The 12,270-nt window shown below is 36.8% G+C and overlaps 1 protein-coding gene across 10 annotated transcripts in view; it reads right to left on the reverse strand.

Annotated features, from left to right (window-relative positions):
- PTPRK (protein tyrosine phosphatase receptor type K) overlaps positions 1 to 12,270 on the reverse strand; it is a 571,648-nt gene that overhangs the window by 252,283 nt on the left and 307,095 nt on the right. For all 10 annotated transcript variants that reach the window (XM_040474594.1, XM_040474593.1, XM_040474592.1 and 7 more), the window contains exon 6: positions 7,467 to 7,641. In XM_040474594.1, the coding sequence (XP_040330528.1) occupies positions 7,467 to 7,641 (175 nt within the window). The remainder of the gene's footprint in view (positions 1 to 7,466; positions 7,642 to 12,270) is intronic.

Here is a 12,270-nt window from a genome sequence, read left to right on the forward strand (position 1 = left end):
ATTGTTTTTAATTCTTTCTAGACTAAATGTTCCTTAGAAAAGGAAATAACATGATTTATATTCACCCAGATGAAAGAAAAGTGCTTTCTTCAGTAATATGATAAACTTTGTTAAACAAGTTGGTTTTGACCCATTTACTAAATATTTGACTACTACCTAACATTTTGTGAATGTTTTCTGTTTTCTGTGTATTTCTTAGTTTGTATTATTAGTAAGTCAGTCCCTGATGACATTTTACTCATAAGCAGAATGTGTTTTTGCTAGCTTTTAAAAGGATGCAAACATCTCAGCGGTAAACAGCTTATGTTAACTGTAAAAGCCAACCACCAAAACTCACATGTCAATCGTATGCTGGTAATGGAAGCCAACTACTATGGACTCTCTAGAAGATGAAGTGGTCGGAGAGGAGAAAGGACTAGAGAATTATAACTCCTGAAGTAATGTCCCACATACCTCCACAACCCTTACATTGCCATCTTTACTCACTGTACTGCTAAAAATACTATGAATTAGCTCTCTGCCTCATTAATTGATTTCAATCTGTCACCTACAGAACTTCTGTTTAATTAACATTCTATAAGACTCTCACAGTACAACATTATTTACCAAAATAGTGCTTAACAGAGGGTTTGAACTGAATAGCTCCTTAGATATGGTATTTTCTTTTTGTTAGAGGATCTTACTTTTTCCTATAGAATTAGAGATGTGACCAAAATCAAAGTCAAAAATCTGTGCCAACATATTCACTACTTCTACGTTTTCCTATAAAATTAATTAAATTATAAATTGCTTTTAGAGAGCTGGACCATGTCTGCTGTTTCTTCCCAATTTCCTGGTGCTTATTGCTTAACCATTTTAAGTGCTCAATAAAGGCTGCTAGCTGATTTTCCAATGAAGTTGCAAACTGACTTCATTGCTTCCTTTTTAGTTTGGGGTAAGGGAAAGAAAAATAGTCAGCAGGGAGGGGAATATAAATTACAAAGACACTGTTAGTTCCTGAAGTTAATAGAAGTCCTCTGGAAGAAATGGACCCAAATTACATTTATCACAAATTCTCAAGGAAAGTACAGGCCTAGGAACAGTGCTCTGAAATCAAATTCCCTAGAGTTCACAGAGAGAATTATTCGGCATGCAAATTACTCTGCTTCCTCTTTGATCCTTCTCAAATTCTTAAGAAGTAGCTCCAACAAAAGCAAACTCCCCAGAGATTCACTAGAAAAGTCAGTGACCAGCACCTCAACTGCTAAACATTATGTAGAGCTCTGTACATGAATCACCTATGAAAATACACTCAAAAATCCTCTGGGGAAGAACTCTGATTGCATTTTTATTTTTAAAACAAACAAAACAAATAACATGAAAATAACCGCATGGGGAAAATCAGTGCTGCACTCTGCCATTTTCATGAAGTAGCCTAAGAAAACCCGGGGAAGGAGGAAATTAACAGGAAAAGGTATTTGAAATAATGGTGTACAAAAATGGATGGAACAGAGTTTCTGTACTAACATACTGTCTAAAATGAGGACATCTAGTATCCTTTCGCTCATTTAGAATTTAAAAATGTACCAGACGTCTTGTATATTGAATCACCTGAATTACAAGTAGTTACAATGAATGAGAGGAGACTCCAAATGTTTCTTTTATCATACTCAAGGGTAGCAAAGTAACATTTTAAAGCACACAACATTTGGAGCCTACTCCGAATTTGAGACATTTTGGTACCCCCTGACTGACTGTATGTGCTTTCCTAACTGTATAGGGGCAGTATGTTGTTAATTCATGTGCTCTTAGACTTTCATTATAGTTCAGATTTCATAAAATATAGATGTTTAAACTGAATTCTCCAGGATAACTCCAAATTTCCTGTCAAGGTGACTAGTTTTCACAAAAGAAGCAAAGAAAAGAGATCTTCAAGTCACCAAAAAGAAAAAGGATCTTTTTATGAATGCATTAAAGTCTGACAGTTGTGCTATGAAAACTAGTTGAAAATCAATAGCGTGGGGTATTAAGCAGCATGCTGAAGGACTCAAGCCAGAAATTCCTTTAACTACCAACGAACAAAAGTATGAGTATGTCGTGTTTTCCACTTCCCAAATGTCCTTGCTTCAAATATTAAAATGAAATATTCAGACCTGATTTTTAATATTCTATACAAAAAAGACTAGAATACAACATATTGGTCAAGTGAAACTTAGGTTTAAGTGAAAGAAATTCATGCTAAACTTAAAGTCATCCTTACTAGTTCATAGAAGAAGAGAGACAGATTTAGACACTACAAAAAACCAGGTGCTATCATCCTTTGGTGGATACCAGAGATCTCCACACCAAGTGTAGGGGAGGCGGCACATGTCTCCTCATCCATCCCCTTTGTCTTCTGGTTTAGGGTCAGTCCCACCCCTGTGACTTTGACTAAATAATTGTATTTATTACTTGTTAGAGAAGTATCGATCATCTTCACAAAAATAGTGTGGTAGATGCTGTAGCAAACAAAGATAAACTAGATGGGCTCTGATGGAACAAAAACTACAAATGAGTTTAGTAAGAACAGAACTTGAAAGAAAAGTCCAAATGGAAGGGCACCTGGGTGGCTCAGTCAGTAGAGCATTGTACTTCGGCCCAGGTCACGATCTCGCGGTTCCCGGATTCCAGCCCCCACGTCCAGCTCTGAGCTGCCAGCTCAAAGCCTGGAGCCTGCTTCGCATTCTGTGTCCCCCCTCTCTCTGCCCCTCCATTGCTTGTACGCACATGTGTGCACACTCTCTCTCTCAAAAATAAACATTTTAAAAAATACTTAAAAAAATAAACTTAGTAAAGAAAAGAGAAAAAGAAAAGTCCAAATGGACATGCAATTAGAGTGGACCTCTTTCCTTCTTCACCTGTGTGATGAGTAACTGGCACCGAGCAAGTGATTCCATTAACAGCTTGGCATTCACCAAATAAGCTATGATCCCACTCCATACTTGTCCCACATATTATGAGAACAGCTTTCTTCCACATGACAAAATTCCAAACTGTATGTCCTTGAAAATTAAGTTGCACAACCTTTGTACTTATCTCCTCAGTTCCTATCTTACCTGCATAGACTTAATAACTCTCTCTGAATAACACTGCTTGTACTCTGGAAGCCCGTGTACAAATGTTCTCTACTGGACATTCCAGTTTTCTCTCCACACGCAACCATACAACTTTGGACACTTATGGAAGGTAGTAACCTCTCTATCCCCAAGTGGATGAGATCAAAGAAGTGTGTAGCTGTACTGGTATCCTGCGGCCCCGAGGAGAGACCCTAGTTTAGGATAGAACACAAAACTATGGATTGCAGAGGGAAGGACTGGAAAGAACTTTGATCTTTCATGACTAAATGAATCAATCCTGAAAACTACATCCATACCCTCCAGGTACAAAAGTCAGTAAATATCCTTATTTTTAAGCTAGCTTGTATTGTCTTACAGAGGGAAGTATCAACAACAATCCAGATCCCTATCATTTTAAACACCAAAATCTGTTTGACAGGTCCACCTCACTGAGTAAGATTGGGTTCCGACACCCACCATACTTACGCTACAGCTAGAGGTCACCAGTATTCAGTAGGAATAGATAAAATTATTAAGTGAAGTAAGTCCAGAGCATTTTGATGATGGCTGATAGTTGGCACTAAACTTTAAAACTCAAACCAACAACAGAGACAAACAAAAACCTTGTATTTTTCACATTAAATAACTTAAAAGGTAATGAGTTTCACAGATAAAAACACAAGAAAAGGGTAACAAATAGGAATAGAAATCGAGCATCAATTATAGCAGACAGAGAATTTTACAGAAGTTTCTTGTGGGTCAGTTGCTTAGAAATGTAAATGGATCCTTGATTCAGAGAGGTGGGGAAGAAAGAAGATGGTAAATGAGGTAAAGGATGAAAATCTGTAACATAACTTAGGCTACAAAGTCAGTGTTTTTAGTTTGAAGCTTGTAAACACCATTTCAACCTGTAGTTCACATTTTTACACTTCAATTTTGTAGAAACATTGAGCAAAAACATCTGCTCTTTATCTCATTTCTGTAAAAACTTTTTGTCAATAAAGACTGGCTTCCACAAGCTGAAGACATTATCATTACTCAAAATGATCTGGAAGCAATGCTAAAGTCATGACAAAGTAAATTCTGCTCCAGCATAATTTTTTTCTTTACTTTTCTTTTCTTTCTTCTTCTGGCTGTGGGAAAACAGAGATCAATACTCTTCAACGCCAGAATTTTGCAGTGAAATTTTCATTTGTACCTAGCAAAAGAGCCTTAAGCATGCCCTGTCACTTTCAGTTTAGGAGAAAATGCACTAATAAACTCTTACCCTTGGGTCATTTTTGACAACAGGCAATACTATGCCAGGTCTTATTAAAGACGATTCATATCACTGCCCCCAAAATTTCCTTTAAAATTACCATCTTTTGTATTGAAGTAACAGGATGTCAGTTTTAAAACTGCCATTGAGAGACAGGACCTGTCACCATAGTTAATTCTCAGCACTGTTTTAACACCAGGACAGCTGACCCCAAAGGGTGGGTGTTTTGGTTAACAATATTTATTCGGTGGTTATCCACACAAACAAGAAAACTTATTGCTATACATTAGTTTTCAAATAAAACAGCAAGCAAAGTATCACTTGTAAGTATTAGATACGTGACAACTGAAAATATGTTGAAAAGAAAATAAAACTGCTAAAACTATCAAATGTTTCTAAAATGTTAGCAGACTCTGGATAGCAAAATTCAAAGTATTTTAATCCAACAGGTCCCATGTAAAGTCTAAAACAAAATTATAGATTAAATGGCAGAACTTTCTCTAAAAAAGAAAAAAAACAGCCAAAGTTTTCTATGAAGTCCAAGGATCCTCCTTTTATGAATCAGATCGAAATACTTATTCCACAGGTAACGCTCCTAGGACAGCCATAATACATTTGTCGCCAGGTAAAGAAAACCCAGCTTTGATAAAATGATAAAATCTACTCTTTGATTCAGATAAACAAGAGAGATCCAGTAATACCAAAACAAATCTCTTCTAAAATACACAGACATAAAACAGCTATAAGAAAAAAAGGAAATATAGCTCCAAAAGGGAGCACCTGGATAAAAGCTTCACCTCTGCCTTCTATAAACTGTTGCATACTCCATAAGACCACTTCTTCACAAAATGATATATGCTTATCTAAAAATACACACAACACCACACATACACAAATAACTTGAAAGTATTCAGAAGGACACTAACTGCACTATTAAAAGCCACCAGCTCCGGGGCGCCTGGGTGGCGCAGTCGGTTAAGCGTCCGACTTCAGCCAGGTCACGATCTCACGGTCCGTGAGTTCGAGCCCCGTGTCGGGCTCTGGGCTGATGGCTCAGAGCCTGGAGCCTGTTTCCGATTCTGTGTCTCCCTCTCTCTCTGCCCCTCGCCCGTTCATGCTCTGTCTCTCTCTGTCCCAAAAATAAATAAACGTTGAAAAAAAATAAAAAAAATAAAAAAATAAAATAAAATAAAATAAAAGCCACCAGCTCCTTCAGTGGCTGTATCCAATGCACACAGGCTACCATGCAGACACAGTGAGCATGACTCCAGGGCACGCCCACCTTCCTGTAGCCACAGCATGCTAACCACTCTGGAGGCTACCCTAGGACACCTTCAGGCTTGCCAGAGTAGGCTCAGGTGACAAAGCTGTTGCAACAGGCTCAACGGAGAGGAGCACACAAGCATCTATGAGCATAAAAACTGTCCGCCTGAACACTGCCTGAGCACTGAACACTGAAACATTATCGTATTTCCTTATTATTCAGTTAGCTGGGGCTGTGACTTCATGAACTGAAGCACAGCCTATCAGCTGACTCTGGAGACAAGAGAGAAGTTTTATTTAAAATAAGTCGTATCGAATCTACAAAGGTAAACTTTTTTAATGAGCTGTAAGATGTCTCAAGACAAAAGCATTATGAAGGGCTAGTAACATTATAAGATAAAGCTGTAGCGGAAAAGAATGAGCCCAGCATCAGGAGTCAAGAAATGCAGGGTTAAATTTTGGTTTAGCCAATTATTAGATTTTTGTGGCTCTGGGCAGTTATCAAATAGTCTGAGTTTCAATTTTCTTCTCTCTAAAGTATTAAAGGTTAAAGTATTAAAATCAAGTAAATCTTGAAATAAAGTAGGTAAAGACATTCGATGTCAAGGATTGAACATAGATTAACTTGAATATGGATATATCTCATGTTCTGCTTCCAGCCTCTGGGCCTTGACATGTGCCTTGTTCTCTGCCTGGCACTTCTGTTGGCACTGCTTTCTCTTGTCCCTGCCCCCACGTCCACATCCCTCACCTGGACAACTTTTCTCAACCTTTAGATCCCATCAAAGAAGACTCGCTCACAAAGACCTTGCTTGATGCCTTGGACAAATCTCAGTCAAGGTTAGACTTTCTTGTTAGGATCTCCTAAACTTCTTAAGGAGACTTAAGTGGTTTATAACTATTTACATTTGTGTCATTATTGACTGATGCTGGAGTCTATTCAACAGAGCTGCATTTCATCAACATTTTCACATAGGAAAATAGATTACCCATTTTTAAGGGTTCAGCTCAACTGCCACCTATTAAAGAGGTCTTCCAGATCACCCTCGCTAAAATATTCATCTCCATCATTTTGAGTGTTTGTTTTTCTTCATAACACATACCATAACTTGATACTATATCTCCAGTATTTTCCTATAGACTATACCTAACGTACCTCAGTGTTGAACTCCACAGGGTCAGGGACTTTGTATTTTATTTACAATTTTATCTGCACAACCTAGAACAATCTATGGAATATATCAGGGATCCAATAAATTTTGAACGAATTTAATACACATTTTGCACTTGTATCGTTTCTCCAGTATTCACCACAGGTACATACTGACACGTCATATTCCTTACAATTCCTCTAGTAACTTTAGTATTCAAGGATATTAAGGAGGACCTCTTAGGAAGTCTAACTTCCTAAGATTCTCTAGGAGAGCAGAATTGGTGAACACCTACCACTGGGTTTTGATACTGTTAAAATTTACAGGTCCACATGGAGATAGGAACTCAACCTTGACCTCATGGCCACAATGCTCTGTGGAAGAGCAAAAGTAGTATCTGTGCAACTATTTTAAGCAGAGAAAGCAAGTCTAAAATTAAAATGCAAACTAGATGGTGACAATATGGAATAAAGTGTTTTATATGGCTAGCCCTATGAGAGCTTTTAAAAACAGATCACTTTCTACAGAAAACACTGCTTAAAACCGTGTGCAACAAATATACAACAGTCTTATTTTCCCTTAAGACATTAGCAGAATTTTTATATAACTTTTTGGTGACTTGAGACAAGGAGCACCAGGTTTAAAAATCAATCAAAATACCTACAAGGTGCCTTTGTTCTAACAAAGACAAGCTGTTTCATGAAATAAAAGCAACTTTACCTCTTACGATAAGTTGAGCAAAATTGGACACACCGGAGCCTCGTTCTGACTGAGTTACACAGCGATACAAATCCTGGTCAGTTTTGGTCACTTCCTGCAATCTAAAGGAAGCAGCAAATCTTCTGTGATTGATGTTCTTGGTCTGGGCCACTGGTATATCTTCTCCATTTCGTCTCTGCAAGCATAAACCAAGCTTTAAAAACAGTTTCTTAACATTTCCATAAATCTAAAACATCTTAGCAACCAGTATATGTGATAAGTTATTCTTGTTCCTAAATTAGGAGGAAAAGGTCTATGTAGCCCCAACAAATTTTTACCATTGTAATCCAATCCAAAACAAAACAAAAACAAACATGGAAATAAATATTGGCATCCTTTAAGAGTATAGCACTGACATTATAGATTACAACTCTTTTCCATAAAATTATTATTAGCTCAGAGTGTATGAATGAACAGAACAGTTAATAGCCCCACGGCATATAATTCACTGCTCTCCTTTTCTGGAGGAGCTCAATGGGAGCTTCTTTTAGCCCTTACACTCCATTGCATGTGCTATAATAGGTTTGTCTCCATGAGAAAATCAAGACCACGACCAATGCATCTTAGTATGCTAAAAGTGTAGCGTATAATCGACCACAGAATGACAATAAAATACTGAAGAATAATTTAGAGTCAAACCAAAATCTGTACTCTTTGCAAACTTTATCTCTTTGGCATTAATGACAGCCCATTTATACCGTTTAAGAGAAGTAATCAAAAGAACCTAAATGCTAATAGCATATCTGTCAACTTTCAAAATGAAATACTGAAAAGCATATTTACGATATCAGGGTGTCTCACACAAGACCAGTAAGTGTAAACTATAAAGGAAATGGTTGAAAAATTCAACTATAATAAAATTTATAACTTCTATATGTTGAAAGACATCATAAATAAAGTGGGGGAAAAAAGCACGCCACAAACTGTGATAAGATATTTGTCGTGGAACTAATCCATCAAAAGATAAATAGCCAGGTTATGTAAAGATCTTCAACAATTCAATAAGAAAAAAGACAAACAACCCCATCAAGACATGGACAGGCTATAAAAAGAGAAAATGTATATGTCTAATAACCATGAAAAGAGATCCTCAACCCAAATTTTAAAATATCTATATGTCAAAGATAACACAAAGGACAAAGAAAAGCCGTAACTTCGAGAAAGGGTCATGATCCTTAACTTCATGTGTTGCTGGTCAAATGCTAAGTATCCCTGGTATCCTTTCATACTAATAAAACATCATTTCATACTACTAGATACAGGAAATAAAGCCCTTACAATTACTAGTGGAAATGTAAATGCTACAGTCATTTTATAGGATAATATGTTACTATCCAGTAAATTTGAGGATGTATATACCTTGGCACCCAGCAATTCCCCATCTGCATTTCTACATCTGAATCTTTTTGCATATGATAAGAATGTTGAACTCAGAATTGTTTCAATATGGGAATACTTCAACATGGGAAAGATCCAAATTTTCATATCCATCCAATAAAATACAATATACAAGTTTAACTCTGCAAACTCAGACCAGCAGTATCCTGGTAAAATGCTGAATAGCTAGTTCTTAACCAAAAATATAAAATGTTGATTTGTATTGTGTCTCAATTTCTGTAAACATTCCCACTATGGTCACTTTCAAATTACCAATATAATGTCACTTGGCTCTTAAAATTACTGAAAAATTAGCAATTGGCAATCACAACCAGCTCCCTGATTCCACTGATTCAAGGTACATGTATACATGTTTAAATCTCAAAAAAAAATCCTTAACAAAAGTTAATTATATGAAATGAAAATGCAAAATGTCAATTTCTTTTAAATTCAGTGGTGGATACATTAGTGGCCATCTTACTGTTTTCTGTAATTTTTATAATTAAAATACTTTGTATTTTTTTAAAGGAGTAAATAGTAAAGGGATCATTATAATACTTCAGTGTTTTTTTTTTTTTTTTTGGTGAGAGAGAGACAGACCCACCTACTCCATGATTTTTGCACCAAGATCTCTGACCATCCCCCTGGATAATAAGGAAGAGAAAATGCAGCTTATATTCAGAAGCCCTAAGATATAAATCCGTAAAATCAAGTCTAAATTCTCTTTCCCTACAAACCATGTAAAAAAATATCCATTACATATGCAAATCTCAGGCTGCCTTTTTCAACTATCACATCACTTGATATGATCTTTCCAACTGGAAGGTGCTTAACACTCATTCTACCTGCATACACTCTCAGTCTTCTTCCTCTAACTTACCCTCCAGTACTGCCCTCAACCTTCCACCACCTTCTTCTCTGCCATTTATACTTCTCAGTTCTTGTGTAAGGCCAGCCAATTCCTGTGGCCACTCTGCCCTCTGAATTATCTTGTGCGGGCACACACACACCCATGTCTTTTAATGTCATGGCTTTCAAAAGCCCATCTTCTCTTGTGAAGATGTTCTAAGTCCATGTAATGTTTCCCTCTCAATAATCATTATTTCATCTTTCCATCTTAATTGTCATTCATCTCAGGAAACCACCTTCCTCCAAACTTTTCTTAAAGGGGGGCATCTTTTCTCCTATGGCTTTACTCTCCTTCAGGGAAGGCCATCATTATCCAGTTCCTCCCTTACAGACCACTCCTCCACGATCCCACTCACCAACCTCTCAACTTCTGGCATTCCCAGCATGCCCACGTATCATTCCCATCATAGTTACCTACCAGGCAAAATTGTCCTCTCAACCATAGTCCTGAACATTCTCAGAGATCCCCAAACTCACCTGGGTCTCAGTGATGCCGGACAGCCGCTTTTACTACCTGAAAACATTCCTGTGCTGTAACAGTTTCCTCTACAAGCACAACTGACCATGTGTTCTCCCATTCCTTAAATTGTCTGCATTTTCAATGTGACCTCATTTGACCCTTTACTTTACAACCAGTCATCAAAGCCTCAAATTGAATCTCTTCTAATATATGCCCCCCCTCTCTATATATACCCTTTTACTTCTTTGTATACTGAAATCATGTTAAAGGTAGGGCTTTAACTCTTACTATGTATATATTTTTTTCTTCTATGCCATCATATATATTATCTTATTTAATAGGTGATTGAGTTCTTGGTTAAAATGAATTAAATTTACTGATATTTTTAAAGACAAAAATCATGTAAGCCCTCCTGAGGCTTTTATATATTATCATAACCAAAATATACTAAACATTGACTTAAAGTAATGATAAAGGGAAGTTACATAAATACAGAACCTTAAGGATATCTAGAGATCAGTTATGCCAAACTATTTCTGAACAATACCTCAACTTACATGGGGCACCTGGGTGGCTCAGTCAGTTAAGCATCTGACTCCGGCTCAGGTCATGATCTCACAGTTCATGGGTTCAAGCCCTGCATCAGGCTCTGTGCTGACAGCTCAGAGCCTGGAGTCTGCTCTGGATTCTGCGTCTCCCTCTCTCTCTGCCCCTCCCCCACTCACACTCTATCTCTGTCAAAAATAAATATTAAAAAAAAAAACAAAAAACCCCTCAGCTTAGAGATGTTGATGGCCCTGCTTTAGGAGATCCAAGAGTATGCAAAGCTTATTACATTATGTTTCTATTTGTGTTTATTAATATACTAAACTAACTACAAAATATATATGCTTATATAGGATGCGTATTATTTTTATAATTAATGACTACAGTAGACATACATGCTATTTAGCCTTAAAATAACTATAACTATTCATTAAACCATTATACTATCATAATATTCAGGCTTGTCTTCAATAATCATTTAATAAATGCCTCCATGTGCCTGATGCTATGTATGTTATTGCCTTGGTTCTGTCATTGCTATCTCAAAACCACCTACGTGATGGTTATTTCCATTTAAAGATCATAAAATTAGGATTCAGAAAGATTAGAAATGTGATACGTAGCCTGCTAGTAGCAGGCTTAAAACTCAAAACCAGGTTTGATGACACAAAATCCAGAAGTATTTCCTCTAAACTAAACCAAAGCTGCTTTTTTTTTTTCATTTACATTATAGGTCAAGTTGAATGAATTGATTATTTGTTGTAAAGCCTTGATCGATGCATTGTACCATGAGAAATATAACCTACTATACTAGACATTGCGTTTTTTACTCAGCTTCCAGTAATGCGTTACAGTTAAAAGTGGCAATTGATGACATGTACATTTCAGAAGTCAAAAGTAACGATAACTTTTCTCTTATAATCCAGAATAATAGGTCTTTACCCAAGTACAAGCTATCAATTTAGCAGGGTGGGCAGCACTATGAAGGAAGAAATAAGAAGTAATGTTAAATCTCTTTCTTATGCGTCAGTGTTTGCACATAGTTTTCTGCTTTTATATTCTTCAGTTCCAGATTCTTTATCCTGCTTTGAGTTTTTTATATGATTTTGACATTGCAAATATCCCCAACTCTACTGAGAAATGAACCACAAAATTATATGATCCAGGAATTATAAGTTAGCACTTTGCCTTTTTCTCTCCCCCACTCCTCTTGTCCTTGTCATGCCTTATTCGCAGTGTCTCCAGTACAGGTTGCTGAGACCTGTCACTTACCAAATAACCTTAGGCATTACAGTCCCTGAGTACCATTACTCCTCTATTTAACTAAGTAAGCTTCATCATGCAGGCTGCATGCAGTGTTTGACAAATTCAGTTCCTGGCATGAAGTAGTATAGTGATAATATTGGTTAATCCTCAACATCTATAATAGCCAGGTTACTTTTTAATGTTTATCTATTTATTTTGAGAAAGGGG

This window comes from Herpailurus yagouaroundi, unplaced genomic scaffold (assembly GCF_014898765.1).
Source record: "Herpailurus yagouaroundi ecotype Mexico unplaced genomic scaffold, PumYag 139, whole genome shotgun sequence".
In the NCBI taxonomy this organism is placed as follows: Eukaryota; Metazoa; Chordata; class Mammalia; order Carnivora; family Felidae; genus Herpailurus; species Herpailurus yagouaroundi.